This window comes from Gossypium hirsutum, chromosome A13 (assembly GCF_007990345.1).
Source record: "Gossypium hirsutum isolate 1008001.06 chromosome A13, Gossypium_hirsutum_v2.1, whole genome shotgun sequence".
Classification (NCBI taxonomy): Eukaryota; Viridiplantae; Streptophyta; class Magnoliopsida; order Malvales; family Malvaceae; genus Gossypium; species Gossypium hirsutum.
Window position 1 is genome coordinate 105968946 of NC_053436.1, and position 26855 is coordinate 105995800.

Consider the following 26855-nt stretch of genomic DNA (forward strand, 5'->3'; position numbering starts at 1 on the left):
TTGTAGATTTAGTCCATATTCTCCAATTGGATCATTTTAAGTCTCTATACTTTTCGAATTTTGAAATTTCAATCTTGATAGAAACGATAGTCGTTAATCCACTAATTGGATTTTTAGTGAGTAATATGTGAAAACAACAAACTAACATGGCATTACACATATGATAATATGTTTACCACATCATATTTTGGAAATAGCAAAACTTAATGAATTTAAAAATTATCATTTGGTGAGGGCTAAAATTTTAAAATTTAAAAAGTACAGAGACTAAACATGACCAAATCAAAATGATTAAATGTAACAGCCTAATTTTCAGCGTGTCGGAATAGTGATTCGAGATCACTAAATCCGAAAAATGAGCAGGAAATATTATTAATTTAGTGAGTATAAGTTAAATCTGGAGTTAGGAAATTTTTTGAAATAAGTGAATAGTGTACTAAAAATAAATACTAAAATAATTAGAATCGAAAACGAGGTATCGAGACCTCGGGAATTTTAAATCGAGCCATAAATATTTTTATAAATATTTATGGAGTGTTAATAAGTTAGTATTAAAATTTTGTCAAGAAATTTTAAAGTTTTGATAGTTAATTGAACAAAAAGGACTAAATTGTATCAAATGCAAAATTGTGGGAAATTATTAAATAGCTTAAATGATAAAAGAAAGAGGGTTTAAAAGGAAAATAGACCCAAGGTCTATTTGGTCTGGACGGCAAGGGCATGAAATAGCAAGAAAATAAGGAGAATTAAGGGAAAAATTAGAAAATTGCAAAATTTACTTAATAAAGCTAGGACTACAGTGGAATTATCTAGATTTCTCTTTATTTTTCTGCATTCTCATCAGTAAAAACGCTATGGAAGAGTTAAATTAAGCTGTTTTTTCATATTTTTACTTCAAATAAGTTCAATTCTTGATTATTTCTTGAAATTTTAGTGTTTTTATGACTTTTACATCTAGGTCCACTTGTTGAATTCATTATTTTTTGATTCTATGAAAGAAATTGAAAGTTTCTATGAATATGTGCTGGAAGTATAGATGATTTGGCATGGAAATAGAGCTTTAAATTGTTTATATGCTGATTTTATTGAAAGAATTGAATAGAAAGTGAATGTTTGGGACCTAATTGTAAAAGAGTTTGAAGTTAGAGTTTTATGTAGAAATTATGAATTTCAATAGTTATGAAATAACTTATAATGTCTAGAAAAAGTATTAATTGAGAAAATTATCTTAATTGAGGGGTTAATTGAGCAATGACTGAATTGTATGAATTGTGAAATTTGGGGCAAAATGAAAATCAACATTTTGCACTAAAACTGTTTTGGACAGCAGCAGTAGTCTAACTTTGAAAAATCACCAAAAATTGTAGAAATGGAATTATAGGATGAATAAAATATGAAATTAAAGCTTATTGAGTCTAGTTTCTTATAGAAGAAATGATGTAAGCAATGGAATTGTAAATCATGAGATATGATGAATTTTGTGAGACAAGGCCAGGATGATTTCGGGTTCCCCTGTTCTGACTTTGTAAAATCATAAAAAATTGGATAAAAATTATTAGGGGCTTAAATTTATATTTTTAGAGTCCTGAATGAGTCTATTTTCAATAGAAACAAATGGAAACATCATTCGAATCCTGTACGAGGAGATAATTAATTTTTAGTGAAGAAGGGTCGGAACTGTCAGACAGCAGAATAGGGGAGATTTCAATGAATAAACTGTATTAATTGGCCCAACCAAAAATTATGAAATTTTTATGGTAATAAGATATTTGAGTCTAGTTTCAGGGAAAATTTGCGGACCTTAATTTGGAGTTTCGTAGCTTCAGATATAAATAATTTAGTGACTATGACACGAGTGGATAGCTTGAATATTCACATAAGTAATTAGTGAAAATTATGGATAAGGTTACTCACAAGTGTATTATTTATACTAAGGATGTGGATGGAGAGGAGGAGGAGGAAAAATATACATATATATATGAATGACTCGCGTACAAATCGATCACATGCCCGATTATAATTGATATGTGTTGAATTAGAAATAGTATAATGATTTATTTGGAATATTTATTATGAAATTATGATTTTCGTTATAATACAAAAATCGAACTTCTGAGTTTATATGGCTAAATTTTGGTGATCATTTGTTAATTTTATGAATTTCATGATGTGTTATTTCATATGTATTGATGATAAAATCGTGAATAATATAAAAGCATGAAAATTGAATAAATGATCAAATTGAGCATTTCAGTTCAGTGACAAGATGAATTGAAGGAAAAGACCATGGTTAGACCATGGCAACAAGTGATAAATGATAGCTTCGGCTACACTTATCTGATAAATGACAAGTGAAAGTGATAAGTGATAGCTTCGGCTACACTTATCTGATCAATGACAAATTACAAGTGAAAAGTGGTAGCTTCGGCTACCTGATCAGTGAAAAGTGGTAGCTTCGGCTACCTGATCAGTGAAAAGTGGTAGCTTCTGCTACCTGATCAGTGAAAAGTGGTAGCTCCGACTACCTAATCAGTGAAAAATGGTAGATCCGGCTACCTGATTTGTGAATAGTGGTAGCTTCGGCTACAAGTGACAAGTGACAAGTGATTTCCGTATAAGACCATATCTGGGATATGGCATCAGTGAGATATGTGATTCGTGTAAGACCATAGCTGGGCTATGACATCGATATATGATATGTGATTACGTGTAAGACGTTAGCTGGGCTATGGCATCGATATATGAATATGTGTAAGACCATAGCTGGGCTATGGCATCATTATGTGAAGATGTGTAAGACCATAGTTGAACTATGACATCGAGAAAACGAAGTACTCAATTCCGTAAGATGTTCACTAATTTGAAAAAGTTTGGTAAGTATTACATGGAATTATGTGACATAAGGAAATACAAGTTGATGAGACATGAGCATAAAACTTGGTTGATGAATGAGTTCATTTGTGATTATATATTTCTACGCCTTGAGTATATTATCCGTATGAATTGGTATTCCAAATGAGTTAATGAGAAAACTTCTAGTATGAAATAATCTGAGTTTGAAATGAAATATCATGAAAACGTACTTGAAATACATTGGTATGTCTTGTATATGCTATTTGAATTCATAAATGTGGAAAGTAAATGTATGTGGAAATATGAGATGATGATATCTGTACATGGAATTTATTGATGAATACGTACATCCAAATTTATATGATAGATTTTAGTGAACATTGAAATTGGGCTCAATAAGTGATTTGGCAATTTAAATCGTGATTGGTAGGAAGAGTCAATGAATTGCATATTTATGAATTGTTACACGTATTTGTCTGAAATACAAGGAAGTGATGGTAATTGATACATGGAAATATGAAACTATGATATATATAAAAACATGGAATATGTTTGATAAATGTGTTCATTCATAATTATGGAATTATGTACCTCATGTGCTATTTGCATAAAGATGATATTTCAAATATTTTGGTGAATAAAGCTTAAATATGAAATAGTATGAAATCGAAACAAATTGTTATGAAAATGTATTTAAATTATCTATAAGTGTTTCGTGCTTCTCGATAATGCCTCGTACTCTATTTCGGCGACAGATACAGGTAGGAGATGTTAAATTAAATTTACAACTTTCGTAAAATACAGGGACTAAAAGCAGAATTTAACAAAAAAAAATCTAGCTCAGGCACTCCCTAGCTCCTTAATAGCATAATTCATATGTGATTGTCTTTTGTTGGTGTTAATGGAGTTTGAAAATCAACAAATCTTGCCAAGCTTATGCTGATTCAACTTTCTTTACATCTAGATTTGTGCTTTCTGCTCTGCCTGGCTAACGTTACATGTTATTTTGCAGGCAGCTTTACCGGCTTCTGCAGCACAATGTTAGTGCTATGATGATTGCATGTTAACAATACATGCACGTAGGCTACGAGTATTGCATCAAACATAAATGTTACTTTTTCAACATATTTGGCCCCGTCGCACGAAGGTGCATGGTTTAATGTTAGTAACTGAATTTAATTTTAATGTTTGTTTAATATTTAAGGGTTTTTATATTTGAAGTAATCGTATTCTCGTATAATATTAATCGTAAGCATTCTTTCTCCATTAATTAAATTTTTAAAAAATTTATCACCTTTCATCATTCCAAATATCCTTAAAATTATATATGAGAAACAAATCACCTCTCATTAATAAAGGTTAACATTTTTTTACTAGTATTTCTTAGTTAACTAGCCATTAATGATTAAAAACGTATTTGAATTTATTTTATATACAGTGTGAACTGAACATAACAAGTGATTAATCTTTACAAAAAATCAGAAACTTCGGAATCAAATTTCACTTGTCTAAGATTAACTCAAAATAAATTTTTTTCCTCAACCTTATTTGCTTTATAATGTAATTAAGATTGTGTTGTGTTATTCTATTAAAAGCATTGCTTCGTACGATAAAAATAGGTGAAAGTATGCTATTAGTCCATGTACTATGCATAATTTGTAGATTTAGTCCCTATACTTTAATTTGATTAGATTTAATTATATTTTTTGATATGGTTGATTTTAGCCACACTGCTTTTCGAAAATTAAACTTTCAGTCCTGATTCAAATGGTAGTAGTCAAATCTGGTTGATTAAATTGTATTATTAATCTTCTACAATGAGTAAAATTGTAGATTTAATCATTTTTCTCCAACTGTATCATTCTTAGTCCCTATACTTTTTTAATTCCAAAATTTCAATTTTTACTTTTGACTCAAATGACAATAGTTAAATCAATTAATTGATTTTTTTTGAGTAATATGCAAAAATAATAAATTACACCATATTACAAATGTGATAATATGTTTGCGGTGCCAAATTTTGGAAATAGAAAAAATTAACTTAATGAATTTAACGACTATTATTTTAACTTAATGAATTTAATTACTATTATTTGGTGAGGGGTGCAATTTTAAAATTTGAAAAGTACAGTAACTAAAAATACCAAATTAAAGGGACTAATTTCACATTTTACGCATAATACAGGGACTATTACCAGAATTTAACCATAAAAATAAGGTGAACTAAAGGCTAAAGGGGACCATTTGGACATTTCCCAATTTGACTCCCTTTCTCTCTTCGTCCTTTTTTCGGTAAATATTATCTTCGTGTCTGTCTTTCATGTTTTTTCTCCCACATTCTTCTTCTTCAGTCGCGCTTAATTGTAAATCTGTTTTGTTTTTACATTATTAAGAAGCTTTTAATTCATTTTTGAAGTAAATTTGAAGGATTTCTCTGTAAGTTTTCTTCCTCATCTTAATTAATTTTATTTTAGATAATTTTATAATTATGTACTGATTTTTTTTCTTTTTTATGAGTTCTTAAAATTGCTTTATAGTTTGAAAATTTTATGATCTTTTTCTTCTTTTTTTCTTTGTAATTTATTCAATTTTTTGTTGGTATGATTTATATGAGTTGAAGTTTTAGCTAAGAGTTTCGAATCTAGAAGTCAACTCTGCTTTCTAATTAGTCGTTCGTTACTTTGAGCGAACTTTCCGTTCGATTAAGCGGTTAATTAAGGATAGTAAATTTGATTCTTTAATAGATTGAAGCTTGGTTAATACTTGAAAAGGACAAGTTATTTTTTGCAGCCATTTATTGGGATCCAGTAGTATAGGTAGAGAATTTGCTCGATTTCTAGCAATTTAACTTGCTAAAAATAGAATAATTAGGAAAGGTGGAGATTTTTAGTGAAATTATGGTTTTTATTTGATCAGTAGATAAAGAGATGAAATTTGCGGCTTTTGGTAACTGTAGAAGAGGTGTGTGTTGGTTTCAATTAGGTTTAGCTTAATCGATTTCTAGCAAAATAACTTGGTAAAGATAGAAGGATCAGGAAAGGTAGAGATTTTATTGAAATTATGGTTGTTACTTGATCGGTAGATAAAGAGATGAAATTTTCAGCTTTTGGTAATTATGCGTATCTGTTAAAATTATGTTTAGCTTCTAAATAGCGATTGTAGAGGCATATGGCTAGTTGAAATTTTGAAGGAGAGTGATAATTTGTGATTTTGAGAAATATGGACTAGTTCAGTTCTTCAACAAGTGTATAACACTAAACATCTGAATGATGTTTAAATTTAGGGTCTTTTGGAGCATTTGTTGAGTCTGAGTTTAAATTTAATTCACCAAATTATTTCAACTGGAACTGAACTCCACTTGAAAGGATTGAATGATGGGAATTTGTTTCTCCAATTATAGCGTTGAAATCTCTTAGAAACTACAGACATAAATTATATGCAGTTATGTTACTTCTTGCGATCATAAATTTGATTGGTCTTACGGGAAAATAGGTTTGTGCTTCCTCCTTATTCTGTTCAAACATTTAGAATTTTCTTTGCTTTGCTATCTTCTGGAATTGTAGCTGCTTAACTGCTGGATCATGAATGATAGCATAAGAAACTTCTCTAATTGCTTGGCACTTGATTGAATCGTTGTTGCTGGATTGCAGGATGTATTTATGCACTCTATTGTAAAAAATGTTTGATTGTGGTCATAAAGCTCAGTATATGAGTGGACAAAGGGAGAAGTTTGTCAGGTACCAAAGCATTATTCTGAATGTTCTTTTCCCCACTTCTCTATCTCTCGTGGTTAGAGTTTAAGGCTGATAGCTACCGCTGTTGGGTAAATTATTTTAGGGGAAGACATATCATCTTTAAGTTTTTCTTTCTATTTTCTCCAGGCTGGATGACTTGGACTCTAGATCATCATCACCCTCTGCTGCAGGATTGAAAAATTGTGGGTTTAACATTGAGGGATTAGGTCGTTCTGGCCATGCAAACAATAGAACATCTAGATCTTTCAAGAGAGGGATCAGAAAGGGATCTGAAGGACTTAAGTCAATTGGTCGCTCACTTGGGTTTGGGGTTTCTCGAGTCGTGTTTCCTGAGGATCTTAAAGTATCAGAAAAGAAAATATTTGATCCTCAGGATAAATTCCTCTTGCTATGCAATAAATTATTTTTCGTATCATGTATTCTGGCTGTATCAGTGGACCCTCTATTTTTTTTTCTTCCTGTTATTAATGATCCAGAAAAGTGTCTCACTATTGATAAAAGTTTAGCAGTCACTGCAACCACTCTGCGGACGATTATAGATGCTTTTTATCTTATCCGCATGGCTCTTCAGTTCCGTACTGCTTACATTGCACCGTCTTCTCGAGTTTTTGGACGAGGTGAACTTGTGATTGATCCTGCACGAATAGCCAAGCGATACATGCTGCAATATTTCTTCCTTGATTTTCTTGCTGTGCTTCCATTACCACAGGTCTTAACAGTTGTTTCCTTCAGTATTCAATAGCAGAATGCTGCATATTATCATTTGTTCTAATGCATCTAGCTCTCTGTTTCTTGCATTATATCTTTCTTTATTGATTTTTTTCCTTCTCATGTATCCATGTTTGGTGAGCCACAATTTTATTTTTATTCCATCTGATGTTGTAGTATTGTTCATTCTTACTTCTTGTTTTGCTTCATTATTGTCTGCTTTATGTGTATTAACTTTCTTTGTATACATGCTTCTTTTTTCTTTCACATTGACACACTCTTTACCGCATGTATTCTGTTATTTAAAGTGTGAAACACGGGAGCAACTGATGGTTTGTGTTGTATATATGGACTATGTTAAAAGTAATTTTTTCATTGCATTTTTTTTCTGTCATCCTTGGCTACTGTTAATTCACATGGGTAATGCTTTGAACGCATGTAGGGCAAGGCCAAAATAAATATTCTCAATTCCAAATACAGAGTGAATATAACATCCGTAGGATTTTTTAAGTGAAAATCTGGTTGAATATTATTTTCCTTCAAGTGCTTAATATGCTGATTATGGATGTCCAAGTTAAGATTATATGTGCATTGTCATATTAGGGAGTCGTAGTTAACTCTACCTAGGAATAATGTTGATGAACTATCATTGCTGCATGACATCCTAGTTGCAACGTGGCTGATCAAAAGCACCTGCTGTTTTCTCATTATTTTGTTCATAAATGCAGATTGTTGTTTGGCGATTTCTTCATGGTTCAAATGGTTCAGATGTGCTAGCAACAAAACAGGCCTTGTTTTTCATCGTCTTGTTTCAGTATATCCCTCGATTTCTTAGAGTTATACCCTTAACATCAGAAATGAAAAGGACAACAGGTGTCTTTGCTGAAACTGCTTGGGCTGGAGCTGCATATTATTTGGTATTATATATGCTTTGTAGTCATGTAAGTCCCTATCAATATGCATCTTTATTGCACTAATAAAACCTGTTGTTATTTGTTCTCTACTTATTTGATTTAGGCCATCTTTTGATCTCTAGGACACAATTTTCGCTCTAATCTGTTCTTTAACAAATATGATTACTTGTGTAATTATATTTTGATCTGTGTTTTTTTTTTTTGGATGAATGATTCAGATAGTAGGGGCATTCTGGTACTGGGTAGCTGTAGAACGAAATGATACTTGCTGGCAGAAGGCTTGTAAGGATATTGGTAGGGATAAATGCAATACAAATTTCTTATACTGCGGGAATCAGCATATGGAAGGTTATGGAGTATGGAATAATACCAAAGACACTGTTCTTAAAGAAAAGTGCCCAGCTGATGACAATATTAATAATCCTCCATTTGATTTTGGAATCTTCACACATGCTTTGTCATCTGGTATTGTTTCATCAACAAAGTTCTTTTCCAAATACTGCTACTGTTTATGGTGGGGTCTACAGAATTTGAGGTGGGAAATCATGTTCCTTCTAACTGTTGATTAATATAATAAGAAAATAAGAAAATAAAATGTGGATTCTGTTATATGATATTTTGCACTGTATATTAGATTATTATGTAGCAAGAAGTTGCTTTCATATCAGACATTGATAATCATCATTTATCATGATTGCTTGAAAGAGAACTTGCAAGACGCCACTTGTGTGGAAAGTTTTCTTGTCTTCTTGGCAATGCATATGAAATAGATACACTATAGGTTGTGTTCTACTTTCTGTTATTTGTGATCTATTTACAGGGACTTGGATGTTAAATGCAGCATCTATTACACATTCAACTCCTACTGATTGAACCCTAAGAACTCAAAGCCACATGTACCCACATACTCATGGATTATGAGTTATTGTTGCCATTTCAGAACATTAGTCTTATATTTGTACTATCTTTGATACTCTTTTTTAAGTCTTACCTTCCTATCTTCATCTTTATCAATCCTTTGGCCTTTAGTTGCTAGACTATATAATAAAGAAATAAATAAAAGGCCTCTCCCCTTATGCTTAAATGCTTCCTAACTTGATTTTTGGTTATTTGCCCTTGGTGCCTACTGTTTTGACTTATCCTTTATATGGGGCGGTTAATTTCTTGTTATTATATGTTCTCTATGCTTGTGTTTGACTTATATTCAGCTGATTCCTAAGATTCTTCTGTGTATTTCCTTCAATATATTTGCAGTACCCTTGGCCAGGGACTTGAAACTAGCACCTATCCTGGTGAAGTCATATTCTCCATAGCACTTGCCATTTTTGGACTCATTCTCTTTGCACTTCTGATTGGAAACATGCAGGTAGATTTTTGAATATTATCTCAAGCTTTATTTAGCCAGTTGTTAGTTGAGACTTGAGACTGTAGAAAGCAAAATTGATTTGAGAATGTTCTGGCATTGTTGTTGTTTTCAATGTTGTAAACAGACCTATCTTCAATCTCTCACCATTCGGCTAGAAGAAATGAGGATTAAAAGGCGTGATTCAGAACAATGGATGCATCATCGTATGCTTCCCCAGGACTTAAGGGAACGGGTGAGGCGTTATGACCAATACAAGTGGTTGGAAACACGCGGTGTTGATGAAGAGAACTTGGTCCAGAGCCTCCCAAAGGATCTGAGGAGAGATATTAAGAGGCACCTCTGTCTGGCTTTGGTTAGAAGGGTAAGTTATTTTCTTTGTGTTTTGGTGTCTTCTTTATTAGCAGTAGTGAGAACTGAGTAGTACAAGTTTTTTTATTTTTCGTGCAATGGATTACCTTTCACTTGTCTTTCTGTATCCATGTTCTGAAGCCTATGGAATACAAGTTTTCCCCATAACATAAATCTCTTGTTTGTATTATATATGAAAGTGATCGGTAGCATGTTGTACTATCTTCGTTTAGTGGATGATCTGGTGTGTCTCTAGAAGTTGTTTTTGCTATACTTCATGATTTCAATTCAGTTCCGTATTTACACATAGGCTTAATAATTTTTCCTTCAATTCCATTTCCTTTTCCTCCTGTTTTTTTGTATGATCCTTCCATTGTGGTCTTTTCTCGACTGGCATCCGATATTGTATTGCTTTGGCACCATCGTACGCTCTAACTACTTTCATTTTTGTAGGTTCCTCTGTTTGAGAGTATGGATGAGAGATTGCTTGATGCCATTTGTGAACGGCTGAAACCATGCCTGTTTACTGAGAGCACCTACATAGTCCGAGAGGGGGATCCTGTTGATGAGATGCTATTCATTATTCGTGGCCGTCTTGAGAGTGTAACAACAGATGGTGGAAGGAGTGGGTTTTTCAACCGCAGTTTGCTGAAAGAAGGAGATTTCTGTGGAGAGGAACTTCTAACATGGGCATTGGATCCCAAAACAGGTGCTAGCCTTCCAACATCTACTCGGACAGTTATGGCTTTAACTGAGGTCGAAGCTTTTGCCCTCATAGCTGAGGAATTAAAATTTGTTGCCGGTCAATTCAGGCGTCTTCACAGTAGACAGGTACAACATACATTCCGTTTTCATTCACAGCAGTGGAGAACCTGGGCAGCTTGCTTTATCCAAGCCGCTTGGCGGCGTTATTCCAAGAGGAAGATCATGGAGGAGCTTCGTCGTAAGGAAGAAGAAGAGGAAGCAGCAGCAGGAGGATCAGATGGAACCCGCAATAACAGCGGTGGAGGTTCATACAGCATCGGTGCTACTTTCTTAGCTTCCAAGTTTGCTGCAAACGCACTTCGTGGCATTCATCGGAACCGGAACGCTAAGAGCGCAAAGGAGTTGGTGAAACTACAAAAGCCTTCGGAACCTGATTTTACTGCTGAAGACGCAGATTGATATGTAATCCATGATGTTATTTTTATATTTGTTGTTACGTTTGATTAGAAGATCTGAAACCACTATACCCAATACATAGACATTCCAGTTTGGAAATACAGTTGTAAGTAAAGGCTTGCTTTAAATTCTTATGCCTATGGATTTACATATAGTTCCCATTTCCCTATGAGATATTATTTATTTTAAAAGGAATGAAAACGATTGATTCATGTTAGTATCATCAATCACGTCAGTACTTAACAGTAAAAATAGATAAAAGTTTTAATTTTTAATAAAATGATCAATTTATTCTTTGATCTTTTATATAAAATTCATTTATTTTTTAGTAGTACAGATTTAAGTAGTAGAGATAAAATGTAATCGAACTCTTGCTACAATGTATATAAATTGATCATCTTCTTTATTGGAAGATTATGGAAGATTATGAAAATTCTTTATTGACAGAATTGCAGGATGACACAACATGACTGTCAACTCTGTATACAACAATTCCTTGATTTCTAGACAAAAAGAAAAATGACTTCTGAAAAAGAGATTGCTTCATAATCTCTTTAGTACAAAACCAGTAATGGAATCAGTTAACAACTAAAAATTAATCAAAGAACTACCATGGAGAAATCTAAAAATAAAATTAAACCATTTCAATGATCAAAATATTCAAAACTTAATTGGTGAAGTCCACAAGCAAAAGAATGTCCTGCATTTCTGATTCAGTTTTGGGGTTTGATTTTTGAGCAATCCTCATGATGAATTAAACCCACAAATTTTGATTTGAGTCGCACAAAAAACAATTCAATCGATCTTCACCGATGAGTATATGAGCCTAGTGAACCAGAAGCAAGCATAGAAACCAATTGTACCGGTGAGTACGAAGAATGCGTATGACACAATCAACATGTAGCCAAAATACAACATTCCGGATACCAGTTTTGTGATCTCAAGCTTTGTGAAGAAGTAGAAGGCAGCATAGAGGAATAAGTAAAGTGCCGAAGAACCGGAAGTCAAGTATGATCTCCACCACCATTGGTAATCCTCACTACATAACTGGAAATAGCATAGAACAACTGTGATCTCGGCACAAGTGACAACAAGAATGATGAAGACAATGAAGAGGAATCCAAATATGTAATAGAATTGATGCAGCCATATTGATGTTAGGATGAAAAAAAGCTCAATGAAAACAGCACCAAATGGAAGTATGCCCCCGATCAAGATCGAAAATGCAGGGTGCAAGTACCACGGCTGGTCCGGGACTTGCCTTGGGATCTTATTAGTTTTCACCGGATCTTCTTTTACAGGTTTCTTGAAACCAATATAACTTCCCACAAACACGAGTGGGACGGAGATGCCGAACCATAAAAGTACGAGAGCGAACATGGTTCCGAATGGTACTGCACCGGAGGATTTCTGACCCCATATCAATGCATTCAAGCCAAAAAAGATGGCAAAGACAGTTGCAGGGAATTTAATAGCTGTTTTGAGTGTGATGCTCTTCCAGTTTGCTCCTTTGAACATCTTATATAGCCGAGCCGAAGAGTATCCGGCGAATAGGCCCATGAAAACCCAGAGTAGAAGCATTGCAGTCATTAATCCGCCTCGATTTGAAGGTGATAGGAAGCCAAGGAGAGCAAAGATCATTGTAACAAGAATCATACCAAAAAACTGAACCCCTGTTCCTACATACACACAGAGTAAATCGAAGTTTGTTGGAGGCCGAAAAACATCACCATGGACAAGCTTCCACCCTGTTTCCTCTTGAGCTTCTTCTTGTGTCTCGAGTCGGTTGTACTTGGAGATATCACGATAAAGAGTTCGCAACATGATCATCGCCACCATTGCAGACAGGAACAGAACAATCATCAAAGAATTAACAATTGAGAACCAATGGATCTGATCATCAGCCATCAGAAGATAGGTATCCCATCGAGATGCCCACTTTATATCACTTTCCTGCAAGATTACTAGGAGCAAGGTGATTAGAATGAAATAACATCAAATAGACTAGTCAAATTGTAACAAGTAGCAAGAACCAATGTTGATTGGGACTATGTTCGAGTAACATATGCAATTTACATAGGGGTACATGACCTGACCTGGAACTCAACATCATATGTGAATATGATCTCCTTTTCTTCAACCTCTTGTGGAGATTCAGAGCTCGTTACTGCACGTTTTGCATGGGGATCGCAGGTCGTAAGACGGGTCTTCGCGTTCCACTCGCCCTCGTATTCATGTTTAACACTGCATTCATCAACATGATTTGTTAAGAAACACAGAAAATAAACACCATTGATAAGAGATATTAAAGGCAACAAAGTCTAATAACCTGAATGGCTTGACTTCAAATCCAACAATCCTTGCAGTTTCTGCCAATGGATCCTTGTGAAACTTGACTGTAAATGCCAAGTGATTGTTAATGAAATGTTTCTCTTCCTTGCTCTACAATTCACAACAACAAACCAGCGATGTTTGCATCATCAAATTGAAAAATAAAAATAAAAATTAATCTAAAAAACAAGCTGATAAATCTAGTATTTACCCCAGCATACTTCCCTTTGAGACCAACATGAAAACCATGCTGGTACACAACAGCATTTTCAACATCAGGCCTTCTTATAGGAACAACCAATGGAAGATTATCCAAAATCCTATATCACAAACAAAACCATAAAAAAACATATTCATTCCATTGTTACTCAAAAGAAATAATGCTGAAAGTGGGAATTTTTTTGAGAGCCCTCACATGTTAACACGATATTCATCATCTATCTTCTCTTTGAAAGCTTTTGTAGCTTTTTTGTCAAGAACTTTACGACATACAACATTGCACATTCGTGATTCTCTCATTATAAACTGCAAATTAGAATGATTCTTTTTTTAATCACTGAAAACAAAACAAAACCAAGATATAGAGTGTAAAGAGACGTAAAAGAAAATCATAGTGGTGGATTCACCACCGTGTAAGGAGAGTTTTCAATTCGATCACCACGAAGGACTTCCCCAAGATTCTCTGCACTGTCAACTATGTGATCAGGCTGACAATAGGGCAACGAATAGTAGGAATAAGGAAGTTGTGTTTTAGTTGAAGTTATCTTATTCACTTTCACCAACAATGGATCCCCCTGGCATTGATGGAAGAATACATAAATTTGAAAAAGGTTAGGATCCTTTAAACAATGGGGGGGGGGGGGGAATACAAACTATCAAGAGATCATAAAACGCAGATCTGAATAAAACCCAATAACAGAATGGAAAATCAAAGTCGACCCAAAGATCCAAAAACACATTATAATGAAGATGATGCATCAATCAACATTGACATGCATGCATGCATATGAAGAAAGTAACTGACCGTTTTGAAATCTTCAGGGGCAACACCAGGGAGGTAGAAGCAATGCGAAGGAAGGAAGAAGAGATAAAACAAGGAGAAGAAGATCCATGCAACGTGAAAACAACGACCTGCCATGATTTTAATTTCCTTTTTATGGATCTTAATCAGATAGCCTGGATTAATACCAGTTTTTTCCCTATTGAAAAGACACGATGGTGGTGTTTATGGAGTTGAATATTTTCTTGGTCTTTGTTTGGGACCAAAAAAAGGAAGGGAAAAATGGAGAAAGAAAATAAAGGAGGTAGTTTGTTAGGAAGAATGAGAGGAAAAGAGAAACGACTATATATATATGTTGATGAAGGGAAGCTTTCTCCTCCATTGGCACCCACGAACCATGTTTTGCTTCTTTTTTTCCTATGTACGGTCTCGATTTTTGATGAAATCGACTCTGATGGTTTTACATGTGTTACGTGTTATGGTAGGGTTGATTGCACTATACACACTCAAATTCTAACTTTCACTTTAAATGGCCATTATAATTATATCCCAAACCATTCAGCTTATATCAATAAGGTCCTTCCATTATCAAGATGATTAATTTAACCCGCTAAATGAGATGTTAAATATTATGTGACATAGTTTAAAGAAAAATGAATATCGTAAAAATATTGATTATTAGGTTTTCAAAGCTTTTACAAAAGCTTTATCACTTACTTTTTTTTATAAAATTTGTACTTTTAAAAATTATGCGGTCATATTTTACTTTTCTTTAAAATTAAATTGTCATTTAGATTTTCTAATTTTTTTTAAAATTTTAAATTAGTAAAGGTAAAATTTCACTTTAATCTCCTCTAAAATTATAAAAATATAAATTATAAAAAATTAAAACTTCATTCGGCCCTTCTAAAATATTATTCTGGCTTCACCCTTAGAGAAGCTATAAATAATTTTAGGTATTGCGTCAAAAAAAATATAACTAGAATCTATAATGAAATTATTAAAAGAAAATTAGATTAGATTTTGCTTGGATTAAGCCTAGCCTTAAGTATTCTAGGGGTAAATTTTTTAATGGTGAATATAAGTTTAATCATTTATATAGTGTATAAATTATATTTTGGTCACCAAATTATAGATTCCCCATCATCATGGTTATTTATTTATTTGCTTTTGAGACAAAATGATTTTTTTTTCTTATTATTTATTTATATTATTTTTATATAATATTTTAAATTTGTTTTAAGTGTTATCAAATTATATTTTAATTTATATTCTAATTTACATACATATTAAATATTTAAAACTTATTTTAAATTTAAGTTTAAAATGAATGTATTAATCTATTTTTACATAAAATAAATAGATTAAATTGTTAATAATGAACTAATTTTTATTAAGAGAACTTTCTGGAAAATAATTAATGAACCAATGTGACTTGTCTTAATGTAACTTTCTTAATATTTTAGCAACATTTTCCCATAATTATAAGTATTCCTAGTAATCACATTTTTAACTATCTTTAATTATTTTTTCTATTTCTACTTCCTTCTAGGAGAAATAAATTCATTTGAGTTCCAAGTGTTTCATAGGATAAATTATCCTTTTATTTTTTGGTTAAATCCCTGGTTAAGACTTGAATTTGGTAATTATTCTCATATTGAAACTTAAATTTTTTTTTATCTAACTTAGTCCCTGAGTTTGACAATTGTTCTATATTAAGACCTAAATTTGATAATTATTTCCACGTTGAGGCTCAAACTCTAAAATTTTCAAGAAAATATCAAGTACTGGTAGATAAAAGAAATGTTTAAGTCCTAATATGAGAATAATAGTCAAGTTGAAACACCTAACTTAAAAAAAATTTTAACCCTTTATTCTTTCCTAAGTTACCCAAATATCCTGATATATATATATAATATAGTTAGAACACAATCACCATAAAACATGAGAAGGAAAGATATTTATAGGTAAAAAAGCTTTATGTAGTTATAACATTGTAGGAACAAGCTACAAAAAGCAAAGGAAAACAGAGCAGTATTCCAACAACAAGCTTCTTATTCATGAGACAGATCTTACAGAACCCAACAACCTCGAACAGGTTGTTCTCCTTTTTCGGTCTGCCACCGTCACGACAGAGCATGTTCCAAGCTTTCATTTAAGAAGAAGAGTTCTTCAGAACCCATTCCACCAAAGTTGAGATGCCAAATCCAGTTGCCACATGCTTCTTATCATTCAAGACAGGCCCAGCCATGTCAATGTGCATCCACTTTACTTTTTCATCAACAAACTGCAAAATCATAGTTCCAACAACAATGAAGTTCTGCAACATGGTTCGACCGTGGACATTACAATATCTATAGTTTGAATGCGTAAAAATATACAGACAGTAAAATTGACATACTTGTTTCAAGAACAGAGCTGCATTGATAGCACCGCCTTGACGACCGCCGGTATTTACCATATCAGCAACTCCTGATTTCATTGATTCCCAATAGCTTTCCTCTAATGGCATCCTCCAAAGTTTCTCACCACTAGCCTCTGAAGCTTGAAATAACTCCTTTGCTAGATCATCATCGGGTGTGAAGACGCCTAAAGAAAATTTTCCAATAAATTGGCAATGGTGAGACAGTACACACTTTCAATAATTGAGTAACAATCAATGAAACGATGACTGCTTGCCTTTCGAACCAACTATGAATAAGGAAAACACTTTAAATGGAAAGAAAAAAATTGTTATATTGAAGTGCCAACTTTAAATGTTTAAACATTCAGATTGCCTGTTGTTTCTCCGAACTTAATTGTCATCCAGAAAATGATCATAAACCTGCTTCCGAAATTAACCAAAGCTAAGTTCGAAAAACTGTTTTCCAGGGATTGTAAAATTCATATGTCAAGTATATACCTGCAATTGAGGGTCCAAGAGCAACAACACAAGCCCCGGTTAGTGTTGCCAGGTCAACTATCTGCAAAATTAGTCAACCAGACTTGAAAAATGGAAATCTGATTATCTATACAAAATAAGCAATTGAAACTACCAAGTTTACAACTCTAATCACAAATTTACGATATCTGGTTTTCGGCTTTACCTTCTCAACACCTTGGTTGCAAGCATAAACCAAAGCATCTGCTAGTGTAAGCCTACCTTCTGCATCAGTGTTATTAACCTGCAATCAGCATAGTGGGCAACAAGTAATTTATTAAAGACAACGAAGAAAGAACCCAACTATGAATGTCACAATACCATATATATTTCATGTATACCTCGATTTTCTTTTTTTTTTTTTTTTTTTTTTGGCTAGAATAGAACAAACTATACCTCAATTGTCTTTCCATTTGAAGCTGTGACAATATCTCCAGGCCTCATACCCTTTCCACTTATCATGTTTTCACAAGATGCAACAATAAAATGAACCTGCGTATTAGGACAATTTATGAAGTGAAAGACTAGATTTGATGCAGAAATCAGAAGAAGTAAACAAACATAAACTAACATATAAAACACAATAAGAAAAGATTGCACAGAGATGGAGAGCAACAATAGTAAAATGAGAGCAAGCAAATAAATTACCTCTACTCCAGAAGGTTTGATTTGTCCAAGGGCTTTTGCTGCACCAAAAACAGCTGCCGAACCTCCCATGTCTACTTTCATGGTTTCGATCGAGGAACCAGGTCCAGTCTTGATATTGTAGCCACCACTAAGAACATTTAAGACAAGTAGTCAAAACCTGAACAATACATTGCTGGATAGTTCCTATGGTAACTGAATCATAAAATATTCGCCTTGTTGAATATTGGCAATATCCCACATTAGGAAAAGATAGAAAGGGAGGGGGTTTGGTTTGTTATATATAGAACCCCTCCCCCTTTGGTTGTATCATCCCAAAATCTTCTCCTTTGTAATATTTCTAGAGGAAATATTAATTTGGTAGTGTCCGAGGACGTAAGCTAAATTGGCCGAACCTCGTTAAAACTCTGGTATTTTATTTCTTATTTGTTTGCTTTTATTTAATAGCTTTATGTTGGTTATATTTATTTAGTTATTATTGCTATAAATATCTAAGTGAGTTCTGTCTAGTTGTTGGGTTTTAAGCGGGACCATTGTGACCCCTCCAATTTAACTGGGAATTTTCTTAGTATAATTGTTGGCATAATAATTATCTAAATATTTCTGATAATATTGTTATTAATATTATCGTCGCTTCCGCAACAATTGGTATCCGAGCCAAGGTTTTGTAGTATGCTCTGTGTTTGCAGCTTAGTCTGATCTTACACATCAGAAACATTTCCTAAAGCTTGTGGGTATTCTGCATTTGGTGGCTATTAAGTAGAAGCTATGGCAAAAATGACAGAAGAAAAACCATCCATATCAACAACTTCCACTTCGTACATTTTGCCGAGGATTGGAACTGCAAATACGAGATTTGTAGTGGAAATTTTTGATGGAACAGGTCATTTCGGCATGTGGCAAAGTGAGCTTCTAGATGCCCTCTTTCAACAGGGTCTAGATATTGCCATTGAGGAAGAAAAACCAGAAGGGGTTGATGATAAAGAATGGAAGACCATCAACCGATTGGCATGTGGTACAATTCGATCATGTCTTTCCAGAGAGCAGAAGTATACATTCAGTAAAGAGACTTCTGCAAGTAAATTGTGGAAAGCATTGGAGGAGAAATTTCTGAAGAAGAACAGTCAAAATAAGTTACATATGAAGAAAAGACTGTTTCGTTTCAGTTATGTTCCTGGTACCACGATGAACGAGCACATTACCAATTTTAATCAGCTGGTGGCTGATTTGTTGAATTTGGATGTAACTTTTGAAGACGAAGACTTGGCGTTAATGTTGTTGGGATCGCTTCCTGAGGAGTTTGAGTACCTTGAAACTACTCTACTTCATGGAAAATCGGAAGTAACTTTCAATGAAGTAACTGCTGCATTGTATAGCTATGAACTACGCCGAAAGGATAAGTTGAAAGGTTCAAGTGAAGCAGCAGTGGAAGCATTGGTAACAAGAGGTCGTCAGCAAAGTCAGTCTAAGGGGAAGAGAAGAAAGTCCAAAGGTCGAGCTGTTGCCAAAGATGAATGTTCTTTTTGCAAAGAAAAAGGACATTGGAAGAAAGATTGTCCAAAATTGAAGAAAAAAGGGAAGACTCCGCAAGATGCAAATGTTGCAGAATGCAATAGTGAAGCAGAGTCAGACTTTTCTCTTAGTATGACATCTTCAACATTATATGCAGATGAGTGGATCATGGATTCTGGTTGTTCCTATCATATGTGTCCCATTCGGGAATGGTTCTTTGAATTTCAAAAACTAGATGAAGGGGTTGTTTACATGGGTAATGATAACACATGTAAAATAGCCGGGATAGGTTCAATTAAACTGAGGAGTCATGATGGATCTACTAGAATTTTGCGGGATGTACGATATGTCCCAAAGTTGAAGAAGAATCTCATCTCTTTGGGGTCGTTAGAATCTAAAGGCCTAGTTGTGACAATACGAGATGGAGTTCTTAAAGCAACTTCAGGAGCATTGGTGATGTTGAAAGGCATAAGAAAGAACAATCTGTATTACTACCAAGGTAGTACAGTGGTCGGGACAACAGCAGCAGCAATTACGAGTACCAAGAAGGACGCTGAGGCAACACAGCTGTGGCATATGCGTTTGGGCCATGCTGGTGAAAAATCCTTGCAAACTCTAGCCAAGCAAGGATTATTGAAAGGTACAAAGACTTGCAAACTTGAATTTTGCGAGCATTGTGTTCTGGGAAAACAACGAAGGGTGAAATTTGGCACTGGGATTCACAATACTAAAGGTATTCTGGATTATGTGCATTCTGATGTATGGGGACCGTCCAAGACTCCATCACTTGGAGGAAGACGTTATTTTGTCACCTTTATTGATGATTTTTCCAGACGAGTTTGGGTGTTTCCTATGAAGAACAAAGATGAGGTGCTTGAAGTTTTCCTTAAGTGGAAAACTAAAGTTGAAAATCAGACAGGAAGGAAGATTAAGGTTCTCCGATCAGACAACGGTGGAGAATATAAAAGCGATCCTTTCCTGAAGATATGCCAAGATTGTGGCATAGTAAGGCACTTCACCGTAGGTGGAACACCGCAACAGAATGGGGTGGCAGAGCGTATGAATCGAACGCTTGTGGAGAAAGTTCGATGTATGTTATCTAATGCTGGATTAGATAGAAAGTTTTGGACTGAGGCTGTGACGTACGCTCAACATCTCATCAATCATTTGCCATCATCTGCTATAAATGGCAAGACTCCTTTGGAGAAATGGTATGGAAAACCTGCTACTGATTATGACACCTTGCGCATTTTTGGTTCTATTGCATATTATCATGTGAAAGAATCAAAGTTAGATCCAAGAGCAAAGAAGGCTCTATTCATGGGCTTCAATGCTGGTGTTAAGGGATATCGTTTGTGGTGTCTAGAGGCAAAGAAGACGATAATCAGTAGGGATGTTACCTTTCATGAATCTGCCATGTTGAATAAGGTAAATCCAGAAGGAGTGAGTAGTACTTCGCAGCAGGTGGAGTGTACTCCGCAGCAGGTGGAGTTTGAGCAGAGTGTGGTAATTCCAGCAAAAGGTACCACTAGTGATTCTTCATTGGCAGATGCAGAGTCAGATGAGGAAGAGGTTTCTACCCAAGAACCTCAACAGCAATCAGAGCCAATTGCAGTCAGAAGGCAGAGACGAGAAATTCAGAAACCTGCTCGTTTCACTGACATGGTAGCTTATGCACTTCCAGTTGTTGATAATATTCCATCCACTTACACCGAAGCCATTCAGAGTTTAGAGAATTATAGATGGTTAGGTGCAATGGAAGAGGAAATGCAATCTCTAGAGAAAAACAAGATGTGGAAGCTGGCACAACTACCAAAAGGGAAGAAGGCGATTGGTTGCAAAATTGAAGACACTATTGAAGTTTGTGTTATGAGAAGATGTTCGAAGATGTGGAATATCGCCAAGGTGGAGATTTGTTGAATATTGGCAATATCCCACATTAGGAAAAGATAGAAATGGAGGGGGTTTGGTTTGTTATATATAGAACCCCTCCCCCTTTGGTTGTATTATCCAAAATCTTCTCCTTTGTAATATTTCTAGAGGAAATATTAATTTGGTAGTGTCCGAGGACGTAAGCTAAATTGGCCGAACCTCGTTAAAACTCTGGTATTTTATTTCTTATTTGTTTGCTTTTATTTAATAGCTTTATGTTGGTTATATTTATTTAGTTATTATTGCTATAAATATCTAAGTGAGTTCTGTCTAGTTGTTGGGTTTTAAGCGGGACCATTGTGACCCCTCCAATTTAACTGGGAATTTTCTTAGTATAATTGTTGGCATAATAATTATCTAAATATTTCTGATAATATTGTTATTAATATTATCGTCGCTTCCGCAACACGCTTGTTAGAATATGTTAATGTAATTATTTATGAAATTACCTGTCGAAAGTCAACCCTTTTCCAACTAATGCTAACTTGGTTTTAACAGGTCCGCTTGGTGGTTTGTAGCATAAATGAATAAAATGAGGAGGATTTGCAGATGCTGCAGCAACTCCAAGATAAGATCCCATCTTCAATTCCCTGCATTGCTCTTCGGTCAAGATGTTTGCAGACAGAACATCACTGTACAGTGAAGCAATCTTTGAAGCCTCTGCGGCTAATGCAGCTGCAAGCATAAACAGACACATTGGTTCAAAGAAATTACAAATTTTCTCTCCTTTTTATTGCCCCATCTAAATAATATACTCACTGTCATTGACAAGTTAGAAATTCAGCCTTCTAATTACACCTTCAGACATAAAATTAAACAATAATCTTCCTTACAATTAAATGCAAAAAAGAAAGGAATATTGGAAAAAAAAAATACAAGAATAGTGCTCGTACGAACCAGGGGTAAGTACGTTGGCTGGTGAATTCACAAGCTCTCTTCCAAATATTATAGCACAAGAAACAACTTCAGCATACTTGATCTTCTTCTCTATCTCTGGTCCAGTTCCAAGACCAAGAATATCCAGAGATTTAAGCTGTGGTTTCTTTGACTCAGATTTGTATCTATTATCTTCATATAATCCCAGCACCGTCCCTATCGAAAACCAAACCATTCAACTAAGATAAACTTCAAACTTCGGAATAAGAACATTGATCATGATACTAAGTAATCATAAGAGCATTACCAGATACAATAGCTGCAGCAGTGTTGCCCTTCGACATGACGGAAGGACATTCTGAAGAGGCAAGGATGACGGCGGCACTACTGGCTTGAGCAGTCTTTGCAGCTGCAGCAACAGCCTCACCAAGACCATGAAAAGCAGCTGGCGATGAAGCTGACTGACCAAGGCCAAACAAACCAACCCTTTTGGAGCCAAGGCCTGGAAGTCTATGAACCAAGGACTGGCCAGCTTTCCCAGTGAAATCCTCCTCAAAAGAGGCCTCAGCTAAGAGACTACCCAACAGGCCATCTAATTTTTTCAAAATTGGGTTTTGGAACTTGGAGTTTTCATCTTTGGTCATGTCTTTTTCAGTGACCCCAACTGCAAGTAAGTCCCCTTTCCATTCTGCCACATCGATCTCTTTTGCAGCAAAAGAGATCTTTCAAGCATTTTCACAAACATTAGACTGACAATTTTTTTTAGCTAATTTAAATTCAAGTCTGTACTCATCAATCCAATGATATGCACATCAAAATATCAACTTTTAGAGACCCTTTAAAGAACCAATCCATGACCAAAGTTTGAAAAAAAAAATCCAAACAATCGATAAATATAAATTATCCCCGTTAGCGAAATGTCAGAATTTTCAATATTAAAAAATTAAATCTAAACCCAAAAAGTCAATCAAAAAATGGGGCGTTCACCTTGGGGAGTTCTATGTTTGCTGGTTGAGTAAGACCAAGAGTGTGTGCCATGAATAATACAAAGGAACAACTGCCAAAAAAACAAAAGAAAAAAAATCTAAAAGCCCAGATGAAGACTGTAAGTCTGTAAGTAGCCGAAGATCAAATAAATAGGAGGAGACGAGAGAGAAACCAGATTAAACTACAAGACAAGTAGCCAAAGACGCAACAGTGGCGAGCATCTATTTTAGTGTAGAAAAGACGGCAATTTTTGTAAGTATAACGAAACTTGTCAAAAAGCTAAAGCATTTAGGCAGTGACAATGATGGGTGTATTGAGAATGACATGGAACTGTAGGACATGGCATGATAATCATCATTTCCACGCTTTGGATTATCTTGGGTTTCTCATTCTTATCTCATCGATATTACTGATTGCTCGGGGCCAAGTGGCTCGCCCAGTAAGCCCAGAATCCCACTCCAATCAAATAAACTTTTTTTTTAAATTTAATCTGTATAAGATAATTTGGGGTTTTTTTTATGTAATTGAATAATATTATTAAAATATGTTACCTTAATATTAACGATTAATAATAACGTGATTAGGGGCGAAGCTAGAAAAATTTTTTAGGGGGTCGGATGAAATTTTAATTTTCTATAGTTTATATTTTTATAATTTGTAAAGGAATAAATTGAATTTTTATAATTTTAAGGGAGCCAAAGTGTAATTTTATCTTTACTAATTTAAAATTTTTAAAAAATTTTAAGGGCCTAAAAATATAATTTTACATTTTAGGGAGGCCGAGACCCATGCCAGCCCCCCTGGCTTTGCCCCTGATAGTGAGACCTAACAATTTCACATTAACATGAGGTAAAAATATATTTTCTTATTCTTGCCACATTAATTTTGTCTTATGATTTGCCATCGATTGCCAGAGAAAGGCAATGTCATGTGTTTTCACGGGTTGTTTTAACCTCTCTCAATTATTGTCTTTGATGGTCAATGAAGCTTTACCTTGAATGACTCGGTTTTTTTTTCTCTTTGTTTTCTTCATGTACCTCTCTTGCTTTGTGAAGCTTGAATCATTCATGGTTAGATGTCAATGTCTCTTTGATCCCCCGCTAGACTTGAGTTTCGATGGTCGCTGGTGCCATTGCATTAGGTTCTGCCTTGGTGGCTATCATGGTCAATGTCTAGAGGTGATGTTTTGACCTTGACTCTTCCACTCTTGATGCTATCTTCGATGTCGTGTCGATTCTAATGATTGTTTTCAGGTCACCGATTCATCGATCCAATTAAAAAACTAGTAAAAAATCAAAAATTTAAATAAAAAAAACTTGGTTCAACCTGTTTTCGATTTAGTTGGTTCAAAGTCACTTTTTGAATTACTCTCCTGATCGGTTCCTAATTCGACTATCCGCTCTGGTTCAAACAACCCTGGTTATAGATATAACATGCATTGCATATATAGTATAAGTCAGTAAGAGTGTAGTCCTAGGATGGATGAGGGTAAAAGAGTGAGCCTTCCTACTGTTGACATTAGATTAGCCTTCTAAGAGCTTAGTTCTATTGTATAAATTAGTGTAGGCATAGTGACTGTAATAGCGATTTCACCTTTTTGAGGTAGACTCAAGTCTTTTTCTGCTGCTAAAGAAATTTGGAGGATTCTATTCACATCACTTTCACAAAAGGTATTCGTAATAGTCTAAATTCAAAGTTATCGGAACAGTGATTTTGTAACCACAAATCCGATTTAAAGAGAAATTATTTTAAAAAATTATTGCATGAATATTAATATAATAGGAAAATCGTATGAAAATATCGATAGAAAAATTTTACCGATTTAGTGGTTAGTTAGAAAAAAATTATTGAAGAAATTGGGTAAAAATAAGGTATCGAGATCTCGATCTCATAAAACCGAGTCGGAAATATTTTTATAAATATTTATGAAATGTTAGTGATGTGGTATTAAAATTTCGTCAGAAAATTTTAATGTTTGGGTAGTCAATTAAATAAAAAGGACTAAATTGGAAAAGGTATAAAAGTTGCTAGAATGATTAAATAGCTTAAGTGTCTAATGAGAAAGGATTTAAAATGAAATTAGACCAAAAATTTATTTGGGCTGGACGGAAAGAGCATGAAATCAGCAGGAAAATTAATGATTTAAGGGCAAAATTGGAATATTACATAATTAACTAAATAAAGATAGGACTAAATAGGAAATATCTAGATTTTTCTTCATTTTTCTTCATTCTCATCAGCCAAAATGCCATAGGAGCGGTTATTTAAGCTGATATTTCATAATTTTTGCACCAATTGAGTTAATCCTTGCCTATTTCTTGTAATTTTTTTGTTTCTAAGACTTTTACAACTAGGTCCTACTATTAAATTCATTAGTTTTTGATTTCATAGATAAAATTGAAAGTCACCATGGTTGAGTTCTGTAATTTTATGATGAAATAGAATGAAATTGAAGCTTTAATTTGTTTATGAGATGATTTTATTAGGTAATTTCAATAGGAATTGATTTTTAGGACCTAATTATGAAAATGTTTGTAATTAAAGTCTAGTGCTGAAATTATGATTTCCAAAGGTTGTAAAGTAGTTTAAAGTGATAGAATAAAGTGTTAATTGAGAAAAATCAGCTCAATTGAGAGGCTAATTGAGTAGGGATGAAATTATCATTTATTAAAAGCTTAGGGGAAAAATGGTAATAAACAGTTTGCACTAAAACAATTTTAGACAGCAGCAGTAGGCTAACTTTGAAAAATCACCATAAATTTTATAAATCGAATTAGAAGATGAAAAAAATATGGAATTAAATCTTATTGAGTCTAGTTTCTCATAGAAGAAACGGTGTAAGCAATAAAATTGTAAATCATGAGATATAATAAATTTTGTAAGACAAGATCAGAATGAACTCGGGTTCCCCTGTTTTGAATTTGAAAAATCATAAAAAATTTAAGAAAAATAATTATGGGCTTAAATTTATATTTTTATAATCCTGAATAAGTCTATTTTCAAGGGAAACAAACGATAACATCATCTGAATCCTGTATGAAGAGATAATTAATTTTTAGTGAAGAAGGGTCAGAACTGTCAGATAGCAGAACAGGGGTGACTTTAAAGAATAAACTGTACTTATTGGCTAAACCAAAAATTCTGAAAATTTAATGGTAAGAATATATGTGAGTGTAGTTTCAGAAAAAATTAGCGGATCCTAATTTGGAGTTCTGTAGCTCAAGAAAAAAATAATTAAGTGACTATGACTCAAGTAGACAGCTTTAAATGAACTATAAATAATAATGGAATTATAGAGAATGTTGCATATGAACATGAAATGTATTAAATTGATAATTAAATTTATTTATTTAGATCCAGAAATTTCAAATACAAAGCTAGATCGAGAAAAGGAGAAAGTTTGGGATTAGTAGATTTTTGTATACGAACAAGTATCGAGGTAAGTTCATGTAACTTGAATTATATTCTTAAATGCTTGAAATGTATGTTATTGATGTGAATATGATTTTAATATTCATTGTATGAAAATTGATGAAACATTAATATA

The 26855-nt window shown here is 34.0% G+C and overlaps 2 protein-coding genes and 1 pseudogene across 3 annotated transcripts; 1 reads left to right on the top strand and 2 right to left on the bottom strand.

Moving 5' to 3' along the window:
- The first annotated feature begins 5104 nt into the window (after positions 1 to 5104).
- Positions 5105 to 11259, top strand: LOC107893439 (probable cyclic nucleotide-gated ion channel 5). The gene is made up of 8 exons (XM_016818424.2): positions 5105 to 5289; positions 6504 to 6590; positions 6735 to 7317; positions 8045 to 8257; positions 8449 to 8765; positions 9485 to 9596; positions 9721 to 9957; positions 10398 to 11259. Exons 2-8 carry the CDS (start codon positions 6532 to 6534, stop codon positions 11106 to 11108), a joined length of 2232 nt encoding a protein of 743 aa, XP_016673913.2. The 5' UTR covers positions 5105 to 5289; positions 6504 to 6531; the 3' UTR covers positions 11109 to 11259.
- Positions 11260 to 11519: 260 nt separating this feature from the next.
- LOC107893436 (transmembrane 9 superfamily member 10-like) lies at positions 11520 to 15661 on the bottom strand (annotated as a pseudogene).
- A 715-nt stretch (positions 15662 to 16376) lies between these two features.
- Positions 16377 to 23741, bottom strand: LOC107893437 (leucine aminopeptidase 1). 2 transcript variants are annotated; one of them, XM_016818422.2, is made up of 11 exons: positions 23481 to 23741; positions 23309 to 23378; positions 22629 to 23043; positions 22343 to 22537; positions 21895 to 22120; positions 18005 to 18131; positions 17753 to 17848; positions 17523 to 17600; positions 17339 to 17399; positions 16838 to 17025; positions 16377 to 16723 (listed from the first exon to the last, which is right to left on the bottom strand). In XM_016818422.2, the coding sequence occupies exons 2-11, from the start codon at positions 23357 to 23359 to the stop codon at positions 16592 to 16594; spliced, it is 1569 nt and encodes a 522-aa protein (XP_016673911.2). In that variant the 5' UTR covers positions 23360 to 23378; positions 23481 to 23741; the 3' UTR covers positions 16377 to 16591. The 2 variants fall into 2 exon arrangements, with proteins under 2 accessions (XP_016673911.2, XP_016673910.2); XM_016818421.2 differs by having other exon boundaries at positions 23309 to 23741.
- Positions 23742 to 26855: the final 3114 nt, after the last annotated feature.

Bases quoted from the DNA above. Each gene is read 5' to 3' on its own strand.
- LOC107893439 (XM_016818424.2), top strand. From the start codon at position 6,532: ATGTTTGATTGTGGTCATAAAGCTCAGTATATGAGTGGACAAAGGGAG. The intron at 9,597-9,720 runs GTAGATTTTTGA...TGTTGTAAACAG, and splicing joins TTCTGATTGGAAACATGCAG to ACCTATCTTCAATCTCTCAC. The intron at 9,958-10,397 runs GTAAGTTATTTT...TCATTTTTGTAG, and splicing joins GTCTGGCTTTGGTTAGAAGG to GTTCCTCTGTTTGAGAGTAT.
- LOC107893437 (XM_016818422.2), bottom strand. From the start codon at position 23,359: ATGGCACACACTCTTGGTCTTACTCAACCAGCAAACATAGAACTCCCC. The intron at 22,121-22,342 runs GTTCGTACGAGC...TTATGCTTGCAG, and splicing joins AGCCAACGTACTTACCCCTG to CTGCATTAGCCGCAGAGGCT. The intron at 17,026-17,338 runs GTATATACTTGA...AATTTTCTTTAG, and splicing joins TCTTGGACCCTCAATTGCAG to GCGTCTTCACACCCGATGAT.